A 27,590-nucleotide genomic window follows, 5' to 3' on the forward strand; every position below is an offset into this window, starting at 1 on the left:
TTCGGATTTTCCTTGGGGGTCTAGGGTATTCTGCTATTAGAGGAGTAATGACCAGCATGTGTCACAGTTCTCAACCTCCACCCACCAATCTGATCACACTCTTCAGACAGCTCTGTGCTAAGAACGTAAAAGCAAGCTTCAAAGCTGGGAATTGTACCACTTTTGTCCTATTTTGTCCACTGAGAACATCAGACAACATTTAACTTGGCTGCATTCCTCCATTAATTCTCCTCAGGTCTAAGAGAAAAATGATTATGTTTAAAAGAATTACAGAACCTATTCCATTAAATCCTATTTCAAGCCCAACATATTATTTCCAATAGTAATTACTTTCATAGGAGGGTACTTGTGATAAGGCGCTGCTCCTGTAGCCAATTCAATGGCAGTTATTCCAAAACTCCACATGTCAGCCTTGAAGTCATAGCCTCTCACCTAAGAAAAGAACCAGGAAAAAACACAATTATACAACTGGAAGGTCACACATCATGAGGTCCACAGTATGTCAGGAGTCTACAGCATATATGCACAACTTCGATAATATCACTTTGCTAAGGCCCAGCAATCGGGAATTAAATCTGAGTTACATGATGCATTCTAGTAACATGATTGATTTGAATGAAATTTTAGTGTATTTAATGATACAAAACATCACTTTTTTATTTATATATATATATATATATATATATATATATATTTTTTTTTTTTTTTTTTTTTTTTTTTTACCTGTTCCATGACTTCAGGGGCCATCCAACACGGAGTGCCAACAAATGTTTTTCTTACTTTATTCCGGGTAACATCACCCCCTGTTGCTAAGAATGCACTTACCCCAAAATCTATAAGAAAAAAAAAATCACCCTTATTTTATGTAAGACATTATTGCTTACAAATTCTGGTTTTATAAACATCTCTTTTCCTGGTGAGCTTTCCAGTGATGATGACTTAATTGTTCCAAACACCATGAGCTCTCTCAGGGACCACCAACGCATCCTGCCATCCTACAGTTTAAACAACATCATCATGGGTCAACAAGCCCACCAGTCCAAAAGCTTAGCATACCAAATTGTATTTTCTATCAAAAAGGTATCAAAAGTCATAACTAATCATAAAGGATTACAGCAATAAAAATAGTAACACATTCTTAATGGCCTAAATACAAAGGATCTCAGTTTTTAGCTGAAATCATGTATAAGAATAGCACTGGAAGCAGTAAAAATAGTATGTAAGGTAGTTTCCTTTTTTTTATTTTAATGTTTATTTATTTTTGAGAGAGAGAAACAGTGTGAGCAGGGGAAGGTACAGAGAGAGGGAGACACAGAATCTGAAGCAGGCTCTAGGCTCTGAGCTGTGAGCACAGAGCCCGATGCAGGGCTTGAACTCAGGAACCATGAGATCATGACCTGAGCTGAAGTCAGACACTTAACTGACTGAGCCACCCAGGTGCCCCTGTGATGTAGTTTCTTCTTTTGTCTTTCTTTTACAATGATTACTTTCTAGCCTCTAATTCCACATCATCAATGTCTGGGGAGTGGCTTTTTTTTTTTTTTTTTTTTCTTAAGGTGGCTTGGGGGATGGGTGAAATAGGATTATGAGTTCACTTGTGGTGATGAGCAGAGTAGTGTCTAGAACTGCTGAATCACTAAGTTGTCCACCTGAAACTAACATAACACTGTATGTTAATTATAGCTCAATTAAAAATTAAGATAAAGGATAAATAACATTCATCTCCCACATTCTCATGACCTTGCTTAAAAGTGCTAACACCTTAGGCAAAATCGTAACGGCAAATCCACAAACCCAGGTACATAAAGCCAACATGCCCAGGTTTGTACATATGTAGCAATCAACACAAAGGAAAAGCTCGGTCAGCAAAGATTGTTTTTTTTCTTTTTTCCTATGTTTGGTTTCTGGATAATTTTCATAGGTATAGATACAATGGTTTGTAGAATGAAAAAACACTTTTCTTAACATCCATTACATACTAAAAATTCTTTTTGTGAGCAGATAAATTAGGCATACTGTATGGAAATACACACATGCATTTATGCAAAAAATGTTTGTATGTGACAAAAGAGAAAGGAATACCTGGTGATTATTAATGCATGCATTTCTGCTTAGATTTTTATTAAAAGTTAAAACTAGTTAATAAGTTCAAGTACCAACTACTCAGGGCTAGTTCAGACCTACCAGGTAGAGCCAACTAAAGAACAGCTCAATAGTAAGCTGGTAAATAGTAATTCAAAAAGGTGATCAACACCTCAAAATGCCACAGCAGACTGTGTAGTTTGAGCCCCTGCCAATTCCTCTCATTTAATTCTGCTTTGCTGATCCCCTTTCATGACTACCAGGATGATAGCCATTTACCCAAGAGCAAAGTCCAGCACAAACCAAGGTGAAAATGTATTAGCATTTGCTTTAGGTCTTCAATATGAAGTTAGGGCAATAACACTATAACCAGTTCCCTGAGTTGAAATCTGTTGACTGTTTTACTTTACTTACATTTAAATTTACTCAACTCCCTAAAGGATTTCAACTACAAGTAAAAGGAATAAAAATTGACAAATGTGAGTCTTTGTTCCCACTGCTACGCTCATGTTAATACTGAGCAGAAGTGTATTTTGAAAAGGCTAGATAATTTAATTTGCACATACGTGCCAAACTAAAACTATTTGAATTCTTATATTTTGGTCAGAAAAATGAAGCCTTGTGAAAAGAAATCTCTAGAACCAGTAAGCCAGTCTCCTGTAGGTGGGAGGAAATACAATTCATGTTCTTACAGAAAAGCTAGGTGAATAAAACCATTTGTAAACATCTACTATATTCAGCTAGAGGAAAAGATAATATGATGAGCTTTGAAAAATATTAATTTCAAGTTAATTTATACTTCTGCAAAGTTCAACAATGAATCCAACATCCATTTCTTTTTAGTATTTTTCATGTTTAGTTTTGAGAGAGAAAGAGTGAGAGCACATGCACATGAGCAGGGGAGGGGCAGTGAGAGAGAGGGAGACACAGAATCTGAAGCAGGCTCCAGGCCCTGAGCTGTCAGCACAGAGCCCAACATGGGGCTTAAACTCATGAGCCGTGAGATCATGACCTGAGCCAAAGTCAGATACTTAAACTCCTAAGCCACCCAGGTGCCCCTCCAACATTCCACTTCTATTAAAATAATTCTGTGGGGTGCCTGGATGGCTCAGTCGGTTAAGTGTCTGACTTTGGCTCAGGTCATGATCTCATGGTTCGTGAATTCGAGACCACCATCAGCTCTCTGCTGTCAGCACAGAGCCCACTTCGGATCCTCTGACCCCGTCTCTCTCTCTGCCCCTCCCCACTTGCACTCTCTCAAAAATAAATAAATATTTTTTAAAAATTAAAATCAAAATAAAATAATTTTGTGGGGCACCTGGGTGGTGGCTAATTCAGTTAAGCATCCAACTTTGGCTCAGGTCATGATCTCACGGTTCACGAGTTCAAGACCTGTATCAAGCTCTGTGCTGACAGCTCAGAGGTGGCTTCAGATCCTCTGTCCCCCCCCTCTCTGCCCCTCCCGGCTCAGCTCACATGCTCTGTCTCAAAAATAAATAAACATTAAAAAAATAATAAATTTGTAACAATGTAATACTAAGTACATATCATCTGTACTCTAAGGAAAAATATATTTTTTAATGCAGTTGCAGCAACCCCACACCCCAATCTCTCCTAGAAGATATAATCCATATAAAAATCCATAGTTAACATTAAATTTTTTTAATTCCTTAAAAATTCCATATGATTACATTAGACCTTTTTAAAGCTACAAAAACAGCTGAAAAAGATGCATAGGAGCAATTTATTACTGACAATACCCCTTCAATGTATCCTTCATGATTCACGTATTTATTCATAGGCTCCACTTAGAACACTCACTTTAAAGTCATAAACAGATGGTTAAATGTCTTTAATGCTCAGAACAAAAAATTCCAGAAAGAGAAAACGCCAATCCTAACATCTACTCACCCTTACGACTACAGAATAAATACACGATGTGCTCCAATGTATTGCCAATGTATATACAGAAAGATTTATATGTACTGAGAAACAACATTCTGACCAGAGTACATAGTGTGCCTGTGTAAAAAGGAAAGCCGGTATATTCCGACCAGACAGTGTACCTAGGACAGGGAGAACGAGGTGGTGAACCACTGCACTAAAAAGAGCCCTTGTTTTAGAAGTCCGTCTATACAGCCAAGAAGAGTGCAACCAGACAGACGTGGGTCAGAAACCATAAACATCACTCCAGAGACACGGGATCACAGGCTACACATAGAGCTAGCCCGCCCATCTTCCTGCATCCAGAAATAACTGCATCCCAAACCAGAAAGGATGCTGTCATCCCAGGCACTAAAGGCTCTCTCACATCTCCTGAATCCACCCACCCCGCTCCTTCTGCACTGCTGCTGGGGCGGCCTGCTGAACCCCCACCATCGTCCTGCTTCCCAGGAGACTGGCACGCAGGCCTTTCTCTCCCTGACTTCTCCCTTGAAAGGCCCTCTGCTCCCTAGGAAAAAGTCAGAATCCCTGAGCACAGCATGCACATCGGACTTCCCTTTTCCTCTCCCGCCTCAGCTGCCCCTTCTCCCAAATGCAGCCCTGAGGCTGGGCGCTGCTGAACCACTTACTGTTTATTCCCCGAATCCATCACCAGCCTTGCCCTCCACAACGCTGCCTATGCGCCCAGGTACAATGTTCCTCCACTAAGTGCAGGGCCACCGGCAGGGGGCGTCCTGCTCATCCTTATTAATAATGGAAGCCTCTTTGGCATCCTGACTCCCTGTGCCTCGGGGCTCTTTCACAGCCCCTCGTGTTGGGGTGTGGTTAGTCTGATGCCCACCCAACACCTTTGCCTGATGTGTGGTGTACGATTAAGTAACTTTGGGAACTGTCTTATTTTGGTATATGTGAATGCTTAGCCCTGCGGCGGATCCCCCAGGTTTGGGGCATAGCCACCTAATTTGGAGAGTGGGCAGATCCTCCAGGAAACAGCACGGTCCGCACTGGCAGGGGCCAGGTGTCCCGGTAGTTAGGCTGCACGCCATGTTACTCCCCCACCCTGGGAGTTTGGCACACCCTGAATCTGGGCTTCTGGGTCTTTTTCCTTACCTGGCTTCTTGGTTATGCCTGTTTTTATATTACGTTCATATTTATAATCATGAGGGAAACAAAGGCAAGAGAAATGTAGCTAAAATTAAATCTCCTTACAACTTGCAGACACCTGGGACATGCAGAGCGTGACCATCCTCAAGCAACTCAGGGCTACCTTACTTCCTTGATGTTTTTGCTTTATTAAAGACTAAAAATAACCTTATCTTAACAATAGCTAGCCCCTCAAGGTCCTGAAAGCCTGGCTTCCCAATTCCTTAGAGACTTAACGCTATCCCTAACCCCCACTAATTTAAAAGTATATTATCAGTCACTCCTCACAACCCCAGTGCAGCTCTATCTGTCCACAGGTCCTGTCCCTGTGCTTTAATAAAATCACCTTTTAGGGGTGCCTAGGTGGCTCAGTTAAGCGTCCTACTTGAGCTCAGGTCACGATCTCGCAGTCCATGAGTTCGAGCCCCGTGTCAGGGTCTGTGCTGACAGCTCAGAGTCTGGAGCCTGCTTCAGATTCTATGTCGCCCTCTCTCTTTGCCCCTCCCCTGCTTGCACTCTCTCTCTCTCTCTCTCTCTCTCTCTCTCAAAAATAAACATTAAAAAAAATTTTTTTAATAAAATCACCTTTTACACCAAAGACATCTTAAGAATTCTTTCTTAGCCGTTTGCTCAAGAACCCTATCAATAACACGCTCCTGCTTCTCCTCACCATGTATAAATATGCTTTAAAATAATTGTCAGGTAGATCAATAGACGGACTATTCTCTGCCTTCAGACTGGGATGAGGAGATAAGCATTAACATGTTTACAGTGGAAGATATAAAATATAAGAAAGATATATTTCCTGACTTTAAGAATATTACCCCTGAGGAGAGGGAAGGCATGAAACAATTAACAACAACAATGCGCTGCTATCTGTGTAGACACGGAGGAGCCAGGAGTGTTAAGAGCCATGGAAGACTCCACATCCACGGGGGCCTTGGACCTGGCCTTCAGGAAGAAGACCTGGAGAGGCAAGCCAAAAAGGAAATGGCATTCCAGACAAAGAAGCAGCGTGAGCAAAGCACAAGTGTTGAGCCAAGAGGAAAAAGTGTCTGACAGCTGCAGGGGTCGAACACTCAAATACCTACAGGGGCCAGGCGGGAGTAAAGGAGGGAGGAGGGCCCTGCAAACCAACAGCACAATCCCAATGATTAAAGGGCACTTGATACTCAGTGTCAGCACAGGGGGACCCTAGGAAGTGCTGGGCCCTCCCCAGGAGCCCATTCTCGGTGCCCTCCTACCCCAGCTCTAAAAAGCAGGCTGCTGCTATTCCACTGGAAAACAAAGTCACCTTAGAGGAATAGGGTCTGGTGTGGCCAAAGTCCCAATTTTCCCAGAGCAAGCCAAATATCAAGACCTTTACGCAAAAGCTGTCTTTTCTGTTGCCGGCAACAAATTCATTTTTAAAAAAATGAGGCAAAATAAAGCAATTATGCCTCCCCAGCTTAGCCTGCAAAACTAATCTGGTAAGTTGTTACAATGCCTAAAATTTACCTAAAATACTTTCACATACACCATGCAACATTATATTTATGAGACCCAAGTGGTCAACTGACACCCTGACCCAGAATGCCCAGTGCCAGAAGGTTCTGGTAGCATTTGATGAAGGATGCCAGAGGCAGCTGCTACAAGTATTTCAGTTATCTGTATCTAAGTATAGATAAGTACGAGCCAGGTGAATGCCCAAAAGGGGCTATTATTGGAGAATATTAATGCCAGTCACCTGTCGGTAGCCATGATGCATGTGAGAAACAGGCTCTCACTGACCAAAGTGAAGGCGGTCAGCACACAGAGAAGGGCCAAAATTTTAGCTATACTCCCCACTCTTGTGTGAATAAAAAGAATCCAGCCAGGCCCAAGAGTAAGCTAAATCCCTCCCCAGTTCTAGGTCTAGTTTGATTCTAGACTCCAAATACAAGTGTGTAAGAAAACTGCATCTGTAATGTTGGCATGTCTGCTTCGAGTGAATTTTCCATTCACCTAGAAAGACAGAAAGCAGGAACTTCCTTGAGTGTGCAGAACAAATCTGTGAGGGCTCTCTAGGGGCTTGTTTGCCAATGAATGGCAAAATTTGGTCTGAAACTCGATTTCCTTAAAACCTGTGAGTGGCGTTGCTGGTGAAAGGCCAAATGTAACCCGCCTCAAACATCTGAAACAGCTACAAATACCTGTAAGGAGGAACCTGAGTTGTGCATGAGAAACTGGCTCAGGTTAGTTCAACCCTTGGCAAGAGAATAATGGAATCAGCATTTGATGGTTCAGAGCTTCCTAAAATGTATCCAAAACGGGTGACGACGCATCAGATCCCTTCAGACCTGCAAGCAGCTCATGGGGGGGTGGGGGGTGGGGGTCTGGGGTAGTGGGAGCCACCACAGCTACAGGGAACCCCGGTAGCTCTTTATTCGAATCAGTCTCTTTTCCCATAGTATCTTGGTCTAGAAAAGCAGGGAAGCACAGAGACTGGAGGAGCCCAACCACAGTCTCGTCCCAGGTAAGAGAAGCTGAGCCCCGTCTGCTCAGCACCCTGGACTACTGCTGTGCTCTCTCTAGCCCAAGAGGAAATCCGGGAAAAGCAGTCATTTAGGGATGTTCAGGAGTAAAATCAACAGGCCCTATATCTGAAGAGAGACTCTGGAAATGGAAAGGATTAGACAAATTCTTAGGAAAATAGGAAGATTTAGTGGATATTGGAATTGAAAAAGAAGAAGGAAGTAAAAAGATTAAATGACCTGGCAGAGACCACACAGCAAGTTATCGAGGGTCTGAATAAAATCCACAGCCCTTCACCCTTCACAGAGGAGTCATCCACTTAGCGCTGGTCTCCTATTTGAAAAAGTTCAGTGTAATTTTCTGTACTGAAAAGGAAACGCAAGACAGAATAACGGGGTTAATATTACACAAATCTCGAGCTTGTCCCTGAGTAAAGATCAAGTTGTGATTACACAACATAGAAAAACTAGTTTGAGGTTCCCCGGTTATTCTGAAATGTCATATTTATGTCACCAAAAACAATTCCTTCCCGATTTGGTTTGATTCCCAGTTTTGGGTTTTGTCTTGTTTTCTCACAAGAGACTCTTGAGACTTTACTGGCAAAACCGAAGCGTACTTCTAAACACCCAGGAACGTTTTCAGGGCTGCCGGCATCCGTCTTTCCTGAGTCCCACAGGTTTCTTTAAAATGTTATGCCACCAATGTTGGATAAATAAAGAAGTATACAAAGAAGTACACTGCGATTCAAATTCTGCAAGCTATGTAACAATAGGTATAAAACAGAAGCAAAAACTTTCTTAACAGAGCAGGCTACAGAAACTTGTTTGTGTGTCTTAGACAGAAGGCGCGTGCGCACGTGAGCCGGGTAAAGGGGCAGAGGAAGAGAGAATCTTAAGCAGGCTCCACGCCTCAGCACAGAGCCCAACACAGGGCTCGATCCTACGACCCTGGACATGGCCTGAGCCGAAATCCAGGGTCAGATGCCCAACCGGCTGAGCCATCCAGGCGCCCGGAAAGCCGTTTCACTTTAAACAAAGTTCTTTTAATGTTTTTACAGGTGTGCTAGTAGTGCAGCACCCCACTGACATTCGGGAAGCAGGGGCTGTTCACAATAACGTCCAGCTGGTGTGGGTTTACAAGCCAGGGGGCTTGCAGAGCTCTGATTTAGGCACAACCCTGGCCTTCTAGCGAGAGCTAATGTGAGGAAATGTGATGTCAATTTAAACATCAATGTTACACGCCCTGAACAACATGAATAGAAAAAACATGTTCATGTGCCCAACATACAACACTCGATACGCAATTAAAAGTGTCATCTTCTGCTTGCTGGCAATTCCTAGGTGCCCTTTCCCCGCAGATTTTCTTGGTTAGAGAAGGAAAATACAGACCAGGGTAAGTAAAAGCTTTAGCATTTTCAGAATCAAATCTCACCTCTTCCAACTGAAATCCAGACCACTATTCTGTCCAGATTATTCTTCCTAAAACACAGTTCTGATCACAGTGCACTCTGGTCAAAATCACTCTCCTGACCCGGCATCTGAAGAATAGCAAAGCCACCGCACACCCCACCCCGGCCGCACTTCCATCATGTATGTGGAAGCCAACAGGCTTCCAGTATTGTTTCCTTCTGACTGACGTTCACCCAATTATCACATACTCTGGTACAGTGTTTTTAGCTTCACTGACCAAATCGCTGTTTTCCAGTTTTTATTTTTTTAATGTGTAATTACCTTTAGCCTTTCTACCCATTTTTCTGTTTGTTGTAGTTTTGTTTATAAATTAAGTAGGAAAAACTTTTCACTCCCCTGGAGCCTTGCCATCCTCAGAGTGTCATCAGATCTTGGGGCACCGAGAGCCAAGTATGAATGGAAACAGGGAGAGCCATCCCCTCATGCCTGCCGGGGATCCCTGCAAACCTGGGCAGGAGAAAGCATGGTGCAGCGCTGACTTAGAGGTGACTGAGGGGACACCTCAAATTCTCTAGGTGGACACCATACCTCTGGGTACCTGCGTTGTGCTCGGCAGAACTCAGCAAACCCAGAGTAAGGAGCAGAGCCCAGGTCCCAGGAGGCCAAGTCAAGATGTGGCAAGACCTAGGACAGTGGCTCCCAACCATCACTGGGCTCATTTCCTTCTTGAAACAGGAGTAGTTTTCTTACCATTCTAATAGTTTCAGTGCACCATGAATGTGAATACAACTACTAAGAGGCCAAATGGTCGGGCGCCTGGCTGGCTCAGTCAGGGGAGCTTGTGACCCTTGATCTCAGGGTTGTAGGTTCAAGCCCCAAGGTGGGTGAAGAGATTACTTAAAAAAAAAAAAAAAAAGAAAAGAAAAAAAAGAGGCCAAATGACAACACACTTGGCATGGATATGTGGCCCCCACTCAGAGGCATATACTAGAAGGTCTTGACAATTTCTAGTGAGTCTCCACCAAAAATTCCTGAAACTAAAGGGAAGAGAAAACACACCAAGGAAGGACACGGTGAGTACAAAGGAGTCACATTTCCACCCTCAGAAGGCACTCTGGAATCAAACAGGCCTGTGTGTGGTCCCAATTACACTCCCTGATAATTTACTTAACTTCTTTGAGCAATGGTTTCACAAGCTATAAAATGGGGAGTATAGAATAGATTCAGAAGATGTTCAATTAATAGTCCTTGTTGGCTGCCTACCCAACATCCATGCCCCTCCGCTCTTCTCTATCAGAATCCTGCTTGTGTGTGTCAGGCCTCGGGGGATCGAGTGTACTGCTCTAAGCCAACCACAGTGTTTGGCTCTTCTTACCAGTGAATGGTCTGAAGGTCTGCCCTAGTCTTGGCCCTGAGGCCCAAGGGGCATACGGCATAAGCTCTTGCAGAGAAATTCTTCACCTGTAGAAGAACCTTGCACATGAGGCTCCTTTACTGCTCACTCCCCAGCCTGTTTAGGACACTATCAGGTGAGGGTGAGATGCTCGGAATGAGCACCCCATAGAGACATGTTCTGGCCGACATGCTGAGATGCAGAACAGAGAGCAGGATGGAGCAAGACCTCTGTGCTACTGTTGGGCTTCCGCACCAACCCTGGAACCAAATGCTCCAGACTTCTATGATGCGGGATAATTAAATGTCCTTACTGTTTGATCTCCTGCCAGTCAAGCACTCTGGCACTTGGACCCAAAGACTTCTTAATTCTTATAGTCACCTGTCCTTCCCCAGTCCTGCCATGTTTATTCATACTTCTTGGCCACTAAGGGTTAACCATTGCATCAGAGGCTAAAATCACTGCAATCCCCAAAAGGACTTGGTAAAAATCAGCAAGAAAACAATTTAGTACACAGTGCAATTCCGGAGTTTTAAACAGCTCTAGTATTAAGCATGGCTCTTAATGCCAGGGGCACAAATCAAAACAAATAAATGCACAGGCATCTCGGAGGCGGGGGGTGGGGGAAATAACACACTGCAAGAACAGTTGAATTCACTTTTTTTTACCAGTAGTTTTTTTCCGTTTTGGGCTACACTTACATAAACCTTCCAGAAACAGAGAACAATACACTTCTAAGAAAATAAGAGAAAGAAGTATCTTCAACTTTTGCCACTCAAAAGTGGGGTCTACCAGAATCATAAGCATCACTGGGGTTCCCCCAAGAAGTGCAGGCTCTTGGGTCCCACCCCAGACTTGCTGAAATCAGCATCTGCATCATAGCAAGACCCCTAGCTGATCCGATGCACAGAGAAGTTGGAGAAGCACTGCTCAAGAGTACGGTCTCCCTAGCAGGGCACGATTCAGTATGACTGGATGATCTCAAAGTAATGTCAACTCCACGGCTCCCCTCTTTTACCTCTTAGACGCAGAAGACACTGGTAGTGGAGACACAGTAGCAGAAAAAAAGCGCTTATGTGTGCACATTCATGTATTTTATGACACGGTAAATAGGAGTGCAATACTAAAAACATAAATCATGCCCCACAAAGAACTCACCCAGTGATCCTCAAGGGTGTCTAATGTGTCAAACAGGACAAACAAATCCACACACATGGCACGCTCCAATTTTAAAATCTTTTTTTAAAATACAGGAAGATAATTTATGATCACAATACTTCTGAACAGTCCATCGGTAGCAGCTGCTCAGTAGAGACGCCAGGGCACAGAGGAGATAGGCCGTGGCTAAGTATCATTCTCGGCACAAGATGTTTGGAACACCATTCCCTTCTCAACCTCTGACGTGCAATTGTGTAGCGTGATATTGTATTATCATTAAAGTGATAACCTTGAATCTGCTCGTCTTTTAAGCAAATGATATACACGTTGGCATCTCATCTACCATTAGTGATCAATTACTCACACACTACTTCATTACAGATTGGGACACAACACCTGTCCCGCTCAGGAGGAAGGCTGACATCCCAAGAGGAACCAGAGAGAACCAGAACGAGTTCTCTGAAACCCTCGTTCTCTACCCAATCTCCTCTCCCCTAATCAGACTCCCACTTTTTCAGATCTATTTATTCCTTCATGTAAACAAAAGGTGTTCAATGGCCTTCTTTGGCTCCACAGGCTACAACCCCCAACCACAACATGGCGTCTAGGCATCCACTGACAGAAAACACAATCTGCCATATTTCCAGAGTCTGCCCCCTGGAGTCACTTTTCAACTGCTCTGAACAAATCCATGTTTCCCATCTGTGAATGAGGGAGAGGTAGTCCTGACCTTACATGAAACATCAGAGAACGACAATTTCACAGCCTTTTCTGACAACAAAAGAAGAAATCAGAAGACACCATATTTTTATTCCCTAAAGGTAGAGTTTCACCTTTCAAAATAAAAGAAACACAAAGAAGCAAACCTTCCCATGGCTGGCCTCACATGTGGGTACACTCTTAAAAGTGCCATTGACAGGTTTCCTTCAAATGTGTTAAATTTTAACTTACAAAAGGAGAAGTTCTTAGAAGTTCTTAGCACTTGTTTGTACTTTGTACATGGAATCGATATACATTCATGATATGATAGACAAATAACAAGAAAATTTCAACAGAATTCTTGGTAAAAATGTTGAGGCTACACAAGCTGCCACTCACTCCCTAATTCCTCATTCTCCCCATTCTCACACTCAGGACGATAAGCCTTTAAAAGGACAAAACGATATCAATTCACATTTGGTTCACAGTTCAGTTGGCTAATGTAATCAATTAGCTAAAGCATGAAGAACAACACTAGTCTAAGACGACAGCAAACCACCGATCATGTGCCCAACTACGTCAGAGCCACAGCAGGTGAATATCCAGTGACCAGAGGCCACACCTGGTGGGGCACCAGCAGAAGGCAGGGGGCTGGGGAGGCTGGAGCAGTAATCCAGACCAGCTGTGCTGAAGGAACCAGGCAAGGGGCAGCTGTCTCACGTCATTGATGGGCATGACCAAGAACTCACTAGTGGTCAACTTTCTATCACAAGTGGTAATTATGGTGAATAAAAACCACAGATAATCCCCAAATCTCGAATCCATTCTTCCCTGGCTCCCCAGTGGGGACGGGGTATCTGTAAAGATGCTCTGGTGAAACTAGTAACAGGACACATCACTTGGCTTACTCTCCCCTCCATGCCCAAGACCATCCTCTGATTTGAATGCTTTCAAACAGGATGGAGAATTTCTCTAGTGACTGAGGTTAACGAAGGGCCACTCAAACATTCTGATGTAAGACAGGTCCTAGAGAAAGTCTTGTCAAACTTTCTCGTTCTGTAGATGAAAAAACTGAGCCCGAGGGTCAAGAACTGTCAAAAGGCATAGAGTTAAGAGGCAGGAGTAGGGGGAGCCCAATGGTAAGGAAATGAGCCAAGGACTGAAAGAGAAGTCAAGAGATCTGAGACTGGCTTTTATGACCTTCAAAATGACCTTCAAGGAGTCCACAATGGCTTAGCAGTCCTCAATCCCCTCCTCTCTAAGACCTACTCTGCTGAACTGAAAAAGCCGTTGTACGGAGAGCACTAGGTAAACATATTACACAGGTACTATCATTTCCCAAACCAAAGGCAGGCTCTGGAAGTCAACAGGGGCTCCTGGCTGCCCATATCTGCCAAGACGGGCACAAGCAACTTAGATCAAATATTAATAAGTCTAAATTTCCAATGCAATATTCATATACCTGCAGGTGCTCTTTTTCACATAAATCTCCACTTGACGAGCTCTCATATCAGAAGCTTTCAATAAACCAGAATGACCCATCTGTACACTTTACAAGAGACGGTCCCTGTGGGAGATGATTAAAATAGCACAATTCCAGTTGCCACAAGTATTTAAACAATTTACATCATTTCTACAAAGTTTTGAGAAGGATTACTGAGGCTAATACAATCTTCAAAGATTCTGTATATTTTTAAGTCTGCAATAAAGAAAACCTCACATTTAAAACTCTTAACATTGAAGAGTCACTGAAATATGAGGATCATGTATTAAACTCTGTTGCTCAGTATTCTTTTAATCTAAATTTACTCAATAGTCATATTTTCATGAACTCACTCAGCAACTATTTACTGTGCTCTAAGTGCCATTTCCAGTTTTAAACCCTGCCTTCATGGAGCTGGTCTATAAGTTGGGGCAGTAGTGGAAGGGGAGGTAAATACGGTTAATCAACAAAATTACGAAATGCAACATAATACACAGCAGTGCTTCTCAGACTAGTGTGCATCAGAATCACCTGTGTGCTTCTTCAAATACAGATTGCTTGGCTCTACTTCCCAAGTTTTAGATTCAGCAGGTGCAGGGAGGAAGAGCACAAGAATCTGCATTTTTATCAAGTTCCTAAGGTGATGGTGACACTGCTGGTCTAAGACCATACCTCAGAAACACTAACACAGGGTACACTGATGTATGCCATAAAGAAAAACAGACCAGGGCATAGGGGATATGGGGTAGAGGAGGCTACATAGGATGGCCTTGGAAGCCTCAGTGATGTGACATTTGAGCTAAGTTCTAAAAAAGGTACTGAAATGACTATTCCAGATGGAGCAGCCAATGCAAAGGTCCTGAGGCAGAAGCATGCATGGTAAGGATACCAGTTTGCCTAGAATGGAGTGAGGGAGAAGATGAAGAGATGGGATCAACAAGATAATGTTAGGGAACAGATCTTGTAAGGCCGGGTGGGTCACCATAATATTTTTGACTTCACTCTGAGATGGGAAGGCACTGGAAGGCTTCAAGTAAAGGCATGACACAAGCCGACTGAGTTTGACAGCATCCCTCTGGCTGCCACATAGAGAACAGAGGGGACAAGGGCAGAAGAGGACCTCTCAGGAGACCACCACAATAACCCAGGCAAGAGCTGAAGGTGGCCTAGAGCAAGAGGACAGCAGGGGAGGCGGTGAGACGTGGTTAATGAGAGGATTTGCTGACAGAATGGGTATGAGAGAAAGAGAAGGACCAGGGAATACCAATTCCTGGCCTATTCTGTGCAAGGATAGAGCTGCCATTAAAAGAAGCAAGGAAAACTGTGAGAGGGGCATTCTGTTAGTGGGCATGCGGGTTATAGTTTTTCTGTATTAAATTATACCAGCTTTAGAGTTACAAGGAAACTTGAGAATCCAAGCACCTCATTTTATAGATGATACAAACTACAGCCAGCAAGACTTGGCTAGGGGCACAGATTGTCAGTGACTTGAAAACCTAGATAATCTTCCGCTCCTGTGTCTTCAAGTGTATTCCTTGTAATCAAGTGTTAAATTTATATTCCAAAGTACAAATGTGTTACCTATTCAAATTTCCTAAAAATCTCTAACCTATGGTATGATACATGTAGTAACTTACATTACTAATCAAAAACGCCTTTTCCCAAATCATTCCTACTTACCATACACATTTAAAATTTATCTCAGGCACCGGGGTGCCTGGGTGGCTCAGTCAGTTAAGCATACGACTTCAGCTCAGGTCATGATTTCGCAGTTTGTGAGTTCAGGCCCCGCATCGGGCTCTGTGCTGACAGCTTGGAGCTCTGAGCCTGGAGCCTGCTTTGGATTCTGTGTCTGTCTCTCTCTCTGTCTCTCTCTCTCTCTCTCTCTGCCCCCTCCCCTGCTCATACTCTGTCTCAAAAATGAATGAACGTTAAAAAAAAAAAAAAAAAAAAAAAAAGATCTATCCCAGGCACCTACATGGCTTAGTTAGTTGAGCATCTGACTTCAGCTCAGGTCATGATCTTGCGGTTCCTGAGTCCAAGTCCCACATTGGGCTCCATGCTGACATTGGAGCCTGCTTCAGATCCTCTGTCCCCCCTCTCTCTCTGCCCCTCCCCGGCTTGTGCTCACTCTCTCCTGCTCTCAAAAATAAACAAACATATAAAAAATGTTTAATGAAATAGTAAAAAAGATTTCTCCCCATGACAGTCTATTACACTAGACTTGATGTGGCTAACCTAGATTGCCCAGGTATACACATTTCCCTCTGCTTACAAATTTTTGAAGTTAAACTTAATAGTTAACTGTATAATACCTGTTTCACCTGAATGGTAAACTTACGACAGCAGACGAGGTCTCTCTTGCTAAGCACCACATCCACTCAGAGGGCTATGCCTACAACACAGCAAATATGCAGTAAACATCTGCCAACCAACCACTTCAGGCGCATAAAACCCATACGGTTAATGTTCGCCTTTTCTCCAGGGAAGGGCCGTTTTTTTGCCATAACAAATGCAGGCTCTGGAAGCAGAAAAATAAATGAAGAAATGATCATATGAAGAACGGAGTTGGACTGCTCTGCTTGTATTCTAACAACTCTTGTTTTTCCCAGACCTCAGCAGCTTGTGGTAATATGCAAAATGTAATTTAATAATGACACTACAGGCCTGTAAAGGCAGAAAGGGAGAAAGGAAGAGAAGAAGGAAAGAAGGGAAGGTGGGGGGAGGAGGCAAGGAAGAAGGAAGACTAAGTCCCATCTGCCCCATGTCCTCCTAGATGCTCAAACCTTGAAGCTCAACCTTGTGCCCCATGCAGCTAAATAGGCACACCGGGGAAATATTCCAGCAAGAGCAAAGCAAAGGTATTCCCCCCATTGCGTTCACCTCATAAGACTTCCTTACGTTGTTGCTCAAGCAACTGCTAGCAGCTGTTAAAGGGTAGGAAGCTGCTTAAAATCTCCCCAAGTATTTCCCATTGATGATAGACAGATGGACTGGAAAACTGGGTTTCCAGAATTGAATGGCATTCTTGCTTCCTGCTAGAGGTTTCACCAAATGTTACCGCTTGATTTGCCAAGATCCCAAAATTCGGAAAGCCACATTAATTTGCTGTCCCTATTTATTTAAACAAACAAAAAAATGAATATATCAAAATTTTGGCATAATTCATTAAACCATAATTCACGTAATTATAAACTACCTGAAACTCACAACATACATTGTGGTTCACTATGAAGCACTCTGATACCCTCCAAAGATCTTAATTTGTACTTGGACTCTATTTTCTGACTATGCCAATGTTTTTAATTTGCGTGCTCTGCTTCACCATATTAATCATTTCATTTGTAGCTGGCTAACGCAGAACTTGCCTTAAAGCAGGAAGCAGAAAAGCACGGGCAGATGAGATTGGAAAAACAGGCAGGGCCTTCACATGCTATGTTGGGGAGCTGGGGCTTCATCCCCCCAGCAACAGTTTTAATCTTTATGCAAAGGAATGACATGGTCAGATGTGCACTGTGGATTTTCCACTCTGGTGATATGGGGGAAATCAATGGGGTAAAGAAAACGGGAGAGCAAAATGATATGGCAGGTTAGACGAAGAGCCTACAACAGCCTTGCCTCCTAGCCTCCTCCTTGTGATCTTACAATGTCCTAAATAACTAAAGGACCCCACCCCCATTTCAATACAGAAGCAATGTGAGCTAACTAATTCTAAAATGGAATGTGTGTTAATTCCTTTAACCCTCTAGTATTTTTCCATTGTTCAGATATGGAAACTAAGGCGCAAGTGTTTAAATAACTTGGTCACAGGGCTAGGAGGAGTTATGCCAGGATTCAAACCACAGCAGTCTGGTGTCAGAGCCCTGCTCTAGGCCAAGGCACCAAAAATACAATGACACTGTCATTTCCTGATTCAGATGCCTCAGGGACCTTCAGACATTTCTGATATGTTTTTTAATTTTTTTTTTTAATGTTTCTTTTTGATCGAGAGAGAAAGAGCGTGAGCAGGGGAGAGGCAGAAACAGGAGGAGACACAGAACATGAAGCAGGCTACAGGCTGTGAGCTGTCAGCACAGAGCCCGACTCAGGGCTTAAACCCACAAACCATGAGATCATGAGCTGAGCCAAAGTCAGACAGTTAACCTACAGAGCCACCCAGGCATGCCAGACTTTTCTGATATTAATCAGAGGCTGCCTCCCTTGTACACAAGGAGCCCATATTACCTTGCGTGAAGCAGCAGCCCCTCTTAACAAAAGATATACTCCCTCCACCTGTTTCCTCCACCTCCCCATCTAAATGCATTTCACTAGGGCCAAAGAGCACATAAGGAAAACAAAAGAGCCTAGCAGCTATGGGAATAAAAACTCCACCACACACACACACACACACACACACACACACACACACACACACACACCACACAACTTCCAGCACCACACACACCTTCCTCTGGCTCCTTGAGAATAATACTGGAGTGCTGGAAGCAAGTTAAATCTAGTTGCATGTATTTCTGGCATAAACGTTAGTCATAGTTGTTTGAGACCCAGAATGAATAAAGTTCAAGATGTATTCAAAGGCTAAGTAAGGATATATAATCTTCCTCCCAAAAAACAGAGACATTACCCAAAGTCATACCAATGTCCTTTAGTAAAGAACCTAAGGCATATATAAGCTTCACTGGGACAGTCTCAGATACACTGAGATTGATGTAATGATAGATTTCTAGACTTCTGGAGTATGAGGCTGGCTGAGCTCAGTACCAATTTGTTATGAAAAACCAGGGATGGGAAATTCACATTCATACACACACACACACACACACACACACACACACACACACACACTCGGAGTTAAAAGGCAAAAATAAGAAAATGAGCATGAGATCTACCTAATATAATCCAGTAGCGTGCTTCTAGAAAGTTCTTCAGAAATCAGATGTTCTGAAATCAACATTTTAATAGTGCATTAAGAGTGGCCAGTATTTAAAAGAATCCTAGGGTAGATATATTTGCAGTGACCACCCCAAAGTGACCTGTTTTGTATGGATTTCTGCTTAGAGCAGTGTCTCATTAATACCAGACAAACAGGCTTAGTCACTTGCCAGACAAAGCTCTAAGCTCTTCCTGACAATATGACAGAACATCAGACTGGAAAATAAAATGCGAGGCCGTGGGAAGAGCATGACTTTCAAATAGCCACTCCTTTTGTCACATATTGTAGCAAAAACCTTCACATCTATCCAAGTTTATGATCAGGAAATCACATGTTCAGGTTCTCTGAGCACAGAAGATATGAGAAATAAAGCATTTTCTTTTAAACCATGAGGAGGCAGTCCTCAAGTTGTAATTCATTACATCAAACCTGAAGTTTTCCAGTCTCAAAAAGAGTCTGGTGTCACTACTACGCTTAATTCGACACCAAACGACACCCAAAATGACTGCTTCTCCTATGCCCCAAAACCTTACCAAAGACTCGTGTCTCAACTTAAAGGAGCAGAGAGAGGAAAGGAAAGGTGCAGAATACGTTCCCTGGCTTCGAAATGGAATCGTTACACAGAGATGTATAAGAGCTAGTGATCGCTACTGGTCTTCCATCTAAACCTGAGATCAGCTGGGAATGCAAGCTGGTGTAGCCACTCTGGAAAACAGTATGGAGGTTCCTCAAAAAACTAAAAACAGAACTACCCTACGACCCGGCAATTGCCCTACTAGGCATTTATCCACGGGATACAGGTGTGCTGTCTCAAAGAGACACATGCACCCCCATGTTTACAGCAGCACTATCAACAATAGCCAAAGTATGGAAAGAGCCCAAATGTCCACCGATGGATGAATGGATAAACAAGATGTGGTCTATATATACAATGGAGTATTACTCGGCAATCAAAAAGGATGAAATCTTGCCATTTGCAACTAAGTGAAATTAGCCAGAGAAAGACAAAAATCATTATGACTTCACTCATATGAGGACTTTAAGAGACAAACAGATGAACATAAGGGCAGGGAAGCAAAAATAATATAAAAACAGGGACGGGTACAAAACAGAAGAGACTCTTAAATATGATGAACAAACAGAGGGTTACTGGAGGGCGTATGGGAGGGGGGATGGGCTAAATGGGTAAGGGGCACTAAGGAATCTACTCCTGAAATCATTGTTGCACTATATGCTGACTAATTTGGATGTAAATTTTTAAAAGTAAAAAATAAAATTTAAAAAAAGAAATAAAAAAATAAAAAATAAAAAAATGACACTGAGATCAGTTACACACAGATTTAGGGCTGTCTTCCTGGAAATCCCACAGACATGGGACCACAGCTCTGGAGCCAGACTCCCCACATCTGAAACCTACTTGTGACCTGGGAAACTTGCTTCCCATCTCTCGACCTTAGTTTCTTGTCTGTAAAATGGGCACATTTACAGACCTGTGGGGAACGAGTCACAGCTCGCTCAGCACAGAGAACCTGGCCTGACACACGGGAAGTACTCGAAACACTTTACTTATTTTATATCCACAGTCAATAGAAACATAAATAATTTCCAGAGAATTTGTATTTTTAGATGGAGAACAAAGCATATTTGCCTTATTCACCACACTTGTTGGTTGTATAAAATGAGAGTTTCTCATGGTCTGAACCAGGCATCTTAATGTCCCCTTTTCAAATTAAAAGTTCTAAGAAAGGAAATATATATATGGTAGAAGGAGTTTTTTTAAAAAAATAAAAATTGTAATGTTTTCTATTACAATAGCACAAATACTTTTTTTAAAAAACAATGCTAGGGGCGCCTGGGTGGCTCAGTCGGTTAAGCGTCCGACTTCGGCTCAGGTCATGATCTCGCGCTCTGTGAGTTCCAGCCCCGCGTCGGGTTCTGTGCTGACAGCTCAGAGCCTGGAGCCTGCTTCGGATTCTGTGTCTCCCTCTCTCTCTGGCCCTCCCCCCGTTCATGCTCTGTCTCTGTCTCAAAAATAAATAAATGTTAAAATAAATAAATTAATAAATAAATAAATAAATAAATAAATAACAATGCTCATAATGATACTCTGAAGGTAAACAAACAATACATTCAAAGAAATAAATGCAAACATCCCCCTTGCTTAAATCTTATTTCAAAAAACAGGGCTTAAAGAACATAAAGATATAAAGGGAAAGCACACAAACAGCCTAAATAAAAGCAATGTACTATCTCCCCAAATATCCAAATATAATAGGTAGCAACAAAAAGAGAGAGTCTACCTCTTCCACTGCTGTGTCTCTGCTTTCCACTCTCCCACCCACACCCCCTTCACCACCCACTGGACAATGATGCCAGCAAAGATCCCGAAGACTCCTGGTCCCAGAAACCAACTGCCTGGCCAAGAAAGCCAAACTCCTAGAAAACAGGGACAGGCAGCAGCACCCTGCCTGTTCCAAGGAAACATTACAAGTGTTTTTCTTGAAGCAATAACCTTATTTTATAGTTAAAACCAGAAAAAAATTAAAGTACTATAGGAATTGAATTCAATGTTGTGCTCAGGTTAGAGAATGTGGAAAAAATGAAAATACGAATTCCAGAAAGCCACAGCCCCAGAGATGTAGAAACTGCACAATTTAAATGCCTGTCTGCACACCATTATACATCCAGGAGATGGCGATTTCTCAGTTGGTCTGACACAAGCATGAAGTCACACTCACAAAAGGGATACCAAGGGGAGTACAGAAAGGCTGTACACAAGGTCTTCGCTATGCTTGCCAGGCACTGTTCCAAGCAGTTTATGCACGGGCTCATTTAATCCTACAACTACCCAGGTAGTGGTGGCTTTCTGCATGTGACCTTCTGAACCCAGCAGCACCCACAGGGCAAGTGCCTACAGGGTCACACTCAGCACTACCACCCACAGCGGGGGGAACCAAGGCCCAAGAGGGAGAGAAAAAGTCAGGAAACCTTACTTCAGGGGATCCCAAGTGAGAAAAAGAAAAGGCCAATATGCTACAGAAGGCCCGGAGAAAGAGCTCAGGTCACCAATCTGACAAGAAGAATAGAGGAAGTGATTGGCACAGTGCCAAGTGGCAGAATAAGGCAAGGGCTGACCTCGTTTCGCATTTCAAAGGCCGTTCACTGCTGTTCTGACCCTCTCAGTGAGAAATGATCGTTTCATCACCAAAGAGAGAAAATTAGTTGTACTTCCTTATCAGCTTAGAGCAAGATTAATGACAAGTTAACTTCCAAGTTCCATAATTAATAAGCATTAGCTTTTTATAACTCATAAAAGCCCCTAAGAGCTGAACCCCTTCCCTTGCAAGACTAATTTGAGGTACATGTGATCTCCAGGCGGTGCCAGAGAGATGGGCGCAAGCCTGCTGGTCCCAGGAACAGCAGGAGTGGCAGGGACATGAAGAAGAGAAGTACGACGGCAGCTGCTGTGTGCCTCTCATGTGCCAGCCACTGCTAAGATCTCTGTGTGTGAGGAGCCTCATTTGATTTCACACACACAAAAAAAGGCGAGGGGGGTTATATTTGTATCCCTCTTTTAAGGAAACAGAATCTTAAAGAAGGTGTGTAGCTTGACCAAGGTCGCAAGGCGACCCGGGAATTTCAACCATGCCAGTTCATCCCAGACCTTGTACCCTTGAGTACCCTGGGCTGAGACCGCCTGAACAGATGTTTTCTGTTGTCACTTGTTTCGTTGAAGTTTTTTGTTTTGTTTTGTTTTTGTTTTGTTTTTTCCTAAATGCCTCTGGACTGTGGGGTAGGAGCCTCTCTCTAGAGTAAGGACAAGATGTGTACTTATAAGGCACTAACTTAGATGGCTCAAGAACAAAATTTGGTGTTAATAATAAAGGCCACCAAAGTAGGAAGGGGGAAGAGACATGAATCAAGAATGGCCTGAAACTGATCATGGTGGGTACACGAGGTTCTTCCTACTCTTCTCTACTTCAGGCTACGTATGAAAATTTTTATAATAAAAGGCTTAAAAAATGACTTTCACTTATTGACAGTTTATGAAGTCATTTCCTTTCATTGGTTTTACCAGGTCATACTTGTTCACACAGTTCAGAAATCAAAATGTTATAAAAGGTATGCACTATACAAGTCCCCCTCCCCATTATCCTTCTGTTTCTTTGTACAAAGATATAGAGGTATTTCTCCCCATTTCCCTCATAAAAGGTGACACAGTATATGCATTCTATTTCACCTTGCTGTATTCACTTAACTATGTAGCCTGGCGATACTTTTTTTCACGTCAATGTATACGTTCTCCATTATAGCTTGTGGGTGTCCCATAATGTAGATCTACCATGTATCATATTTAATCGGGACACCTAAGTTGTTTCTAATCTATTGCAATCACAAACAGTGCTCTAATAAATAAGCTTATAATGTGTATTCCTGTCTACTGCCCTATTTACTTGGTTGTACTATGCATTTCTCACATTTATTTAACTACTGCAACAACTGTTATCAGCAGGAGTAGATCCAAGTTTCATGGGATGTGAAGCTTACACAACTGGGAAGACCCTCTTTAAGATAAACAACACAAAATTAAAAATATGAAATTAGGTGTAAGTGTGTCTATTTCTTTAAAAGTAAAAATTCATACCAATTCACTGGTGTCCTAAAGATTAAGGTCATTTCTTCTGGAATAGTTTCAGATAATTTAACAAAAAGTGCCTACATAGAATACCCCCTGATGGTCTAGAACACCTCTCCAACTAAAACACTCCATCTCCACCTAGAACACTCTGCAACTTCCAGAAACACACTGCACTTACAGGGCCCTGAAGCTTAAGTTTCAATAGGTACAGGGTGCCTAGGTGGCTCAGTCAGTTAAGCGTCCAACTCTCGGTTATGGGTCAGGTCGTGACCTCGCAGTTTGTGAGTTCAAGTACAACGTCGGGCTCTGTGCTAATAGTGCAGAGCTGCTTGGAATTCTCTGTCTCTCCCTGTCTCTCTGTCCCTCCCCTGCTTGTGCTATCTCAAAATAAACTCAAAAATATCCTTTACACCTGCAAAGGATATCTGTGTCCCCTTGAACGATTGGCATTATCATCACCATCTCACAGATGGGGAAACTGAGGCTCAGCGATGCGACAGCCTGCCCCACACTGCACAGTGGGTATTAAACGAAGGCCTGTTTTGATTCCAAGGCCTTTGTGTTTAACTGATATACAGAGTGCCTACACAGTGGTCTTAAGCCAACGACTAATAATATTTGACTAAATTTATCTTTTCAAAGAGAGGACTAATAAAAGCTAACACTTGCAGTATTAGTTCTTCAGGGAAGAAACATTTGATTTGAAACAAATTCTCCATTTCCCTTTTGTATTTTCAAAACCTCTATTCTCTCCTTTAAAAGAAAATAAATAAAAGCCCCCGTGAATATACCCAACTAAATACAGAGCCCAAGGTCAGCACTGTGCTTGTCACACAAGTCAGGCATCACCTGACAGGTTCTCTGGCACCTAGAGAGGGACAAACAATGAATCAAAGAGATGACTCAAGGCTTATCCTTTGTGATGGGGGTGTGTTTGTTTTCTGCTGAGCTCTCCTGTTTCTAATAATACCCCATATCCTCGCATTTGTCTAGAAACTAGACTAGAACCAAGGACTGTGATCAACTCTGCTCTAATAACTTGATGTAGAAAGAACCTAACCCTAAGTACTAGAAAAGAGGCTTCTTCCACTCCAACTCAAAAAGCAGCAGGCTGGACTGATTAAGTATTTGGGTCAAACTTCAGCACTCTTCAACAGCAGAAGCTACATCAGTGATTCTCACCAAGCGTGTCGCTGGGACGTGTTGCTAACAACATTCAATGCCTGCAAGCCAGAACACCCTGCAATGATGACAGGGACAGTTCGGTACAGGTAAGGGCTGTCCAGCCACAAATGCAAAAAGCAGTGATGGCTGAGAGGACTGAGGAGACAGGCCTTCACGGATGGGAGGGAGACACGAGTCAATACAGACATGGAGACACTTTACCCCAGACCTTTCGGGTTACTCTGGTGCAATAACAGAATGAGAAGGTCTGCACACGGAGGGCACTTGTCTAGCGTACGCACTCTACAGACGTGCACTGCCACCTGTGTGCCTACTGTCACGGACAGCCATGCAGGGTCACACTGAAGACCCCAAAATAACCCACAGACTTTGAGAGTTCACCGTGCTTTCAGCACCACTTCAGAAATAGAAACGTTTAAATTAATCGAAGGGTACAAGGTTCTAAACTTTCAAACTCATCAAAAAACTCTCAAAACTGCTTTTCTTGCAGTTAGATAAATACCACCTTTATTCAACCTGAAATTTAGCAAAAATGAAATCGAAAGTAAAATTGCCTCTATCAAAAGGCTATGTTCTAAAATAACATTATTTACAGGATGATTTAACAACAACTTAACCAAAACAACAGGAAAACATGTTCTGCCTCAGACCCAAATGTTCTCTAACAGGGCAGCCCAGATACATGCTTAAAATAGATCACATGCATTCATTTGTTCATTCATTCATTATTTATTTATTTGGAATGATTCTACATTCCTTGAAACTGGAACACTTCTGTCAGAAGAATTTTTATTTTTATCAGCGTTACCTGCTATTTGTACGGAACCATCCTCGCCCAGAAGAATATTACCAGCTTTCAAATCCCTATTAGAAAAAAATGAAGAATGAATTATGGAATATAGACATTATATTGCATCAATTCACTCAGAGATTTAAAAACATATCATATAATGTAGCTGTTTAAAGTAATTATCATTTTATAAATATTAAAATTATATCACAGATTTAAAAAGTTACAGGGAGAAACGGCGATTTTATAGTTTGCTCCTGGGGGGTGGTTAGGATTTTAGTAACAAATATTTTATGTGAAATCATTATCCAAATTTAATTAAATCACGAGTGAGTACATTCTTTATGTTGTAGAGTTGGAGATCGCCCATTAACTCACCATACTATCTTTTCTCAAGAATTAAAGCTGATAATTCTATGTAAAGCTGTTCTACTTCCACTTAAATTTGTCTGTGGTACAATTCCAAATTAATCCCAGCAGCCTCTTAAACAATGGATTGGATCAGCCTCTCCCCTGGAGAGATACTGATTATAAATGCCAATTATAACATTCTATAATATATTTCTTCATTATACAGAAGTCTTAACACTTAAAAAGAAAAATAACAACTTACAAGTTTGAAATCTAAGGTCATGTTTTTTTCTAATTACCAAAAGACATGGCAGATATCCTTAAATAAATGGCCCACATATAGCGCAAGGTAGGGGAATTACAATACCAGCATTACTAATAAATGGTTATTTACTCACAGCTATTCCTAGGAGCCCAAGTTAACACTAACTCTTTTGAAACATCAAACACTCCTATTCTAGGCTGTTTGGCTATTTAAAGAATTAGCATTTTATGTCACAAAATAAGATGAAATTAGCTACCCCCCCCCTTTCCTCACACCACCATGCCAAAAATAATGAACATATTACAACATTTGGAACAGTTTTGCCTGTATTAGATAGAGATTTTTTCCTGTTCAATTAAGCATACTTCAAGAGTAGTATTGTTAATTTTTTTTAGTGAGTTCACTAGGTACTTTTTTATATTCTGCTTTTATTTCAGTGAAAATGGATAAAGCAATGCTAAGGATACTAATATATTTCATCAAAATTTATTCTCTCGGGGCACCTGAGGGGCTCGGTTGGTTAACCACCGATTTTGGCTCAGGTCATGATTCCCCAGTTCATGGGGTCGAGCCCTGTGTCGGGACTCTGTGCTGAGAGCTCGGAGCCTGGAGCCTGCTTCAGATTCTATGTCTCCCTCTCTCTCTTTCTCTCTCTCTGCGTCTCCCCCACTCGTGCTCTGTCTCTCTCAAAAATAAACATTGAAAATAATTTTTTAATTTATTCTCATTTCTTTAAGTACTTTTTTCACAACTATTTGGCCTAGCTCAGAAATAATGTTGATACCTACTGGCAATATGTTTTCCTTAACAGTCTTTACAAACCAGTGCTGAATATACAAATGGCTGAATTTAAACATCTCTGCAGAAGTCATACCTGTGAATCTGACCATTTCTGTGTAGATAGTCTAAGCCTTCCAAAACCTCTTTAAGAATTGTTGCTATTATTGCCTCTTCCAGAACTCCATTCTTGTGTTCCCCTCGGTTAACAATGTACTTTATGATATCCAACATGGAACCTAGGTGGAGAGACAGAAGAATCGAAACATCTGTGTAAGCACAAGCACCTTCATTACCTTTCTAGCTTGGGCTCCACTATTTAGAAAATTGAATGGAAATGTCAAAATACGTTTGTTTATTTGACGCAATTGCTCCCAAGGCACACAAACAATTGCATGGCAGCACGTGACCAGAAACACGAGATCCAAGTTTGCAAGAGCACTTTCAGCATAAGAATAATTCTGGGTCAGGATGCAAAAAACTGTTCACGGTCACTCCAGGGTTAGTCTTTTCTCCCACACATGCACAATCGGTTACAGACTCAAAAGGGGATTCAAGATGTCCGAACTGAAAAAAAAGAGGAGGCGGTGGCCAGGGGAACAGACCGCAATGAACTGAGAGCCAGAAGCACAGTCTCCCTGAACATCTAGGACACAGGTAGGAGGGGAGAAAAAAAAAAGTATATTGCCTCCAGACCCCTGCTGATAACCAGAATATTCCTTTCTGGGCAATCTTTATTTTTGTTTACTTGATCCATAATGTACTGACTTTTATAATGAAATAAATACACGGTACTTTGTTACCATGAACAGATTAGGATCCCTGGCATTCTGAGTTCATGTTTCA

At 42.2% G+C, this 27,590-nt stretch overlaps 1 protein-coding gene across 5 annotated transcripts in view; it reads right to left on the reverse strand.

Annotated features, from left to right (window-relative positions):
- STK39 (serine/threonine kinase 39) overlaps window positions 1-27,590 on the reverse strand; it is a 324,651-nt gene that overhangs the window by 204,439 nt on the left and 92,622 nt on the right. For all 5 annotated transcript variants that reach the window (XR_006712938.1, XM_045480088.1, XM_045480087.1 and 2 more), the window contains 4 exons: window positions 26,842-26,983; window positions 25,370-25,425; window positions 724-833; window positions 331-432 (listed from right to left, as the gene is read on the reverse strand). Coding sequence is in view for 4 of the 5 variants with exons in the window: in XM_045480088.1 (XP_045336044.1) it covers window positions 331-432; window positions 724-833; window positions 25,370-25,425; window positions 26,842-26,983 (410 nt within the window). In the remaining variant the exon portion in view is untranslated. The remainder of the gene's footprint in view (window positions 1-330; window positions 433-723; window positions 834-25,369; window positions 25,426-26,841; window positions 26,984-27,590) is intronic.

This window comes from Leopardus geoffroyi, chromosome C1 (assembly GCF_018350155.1).
Source record: "Leopardus geoffroyi isolate Oge1 chromosome C1, O.geoffroyi_Oge1_pat1.0, whole genome shotgun sequence".
Lineage (NCBI taxonomy): Eukaryota > Metazoa > Chordata > Mammalia > Carnivora > Felidae > Leopardus > Leopardus geoffroyi.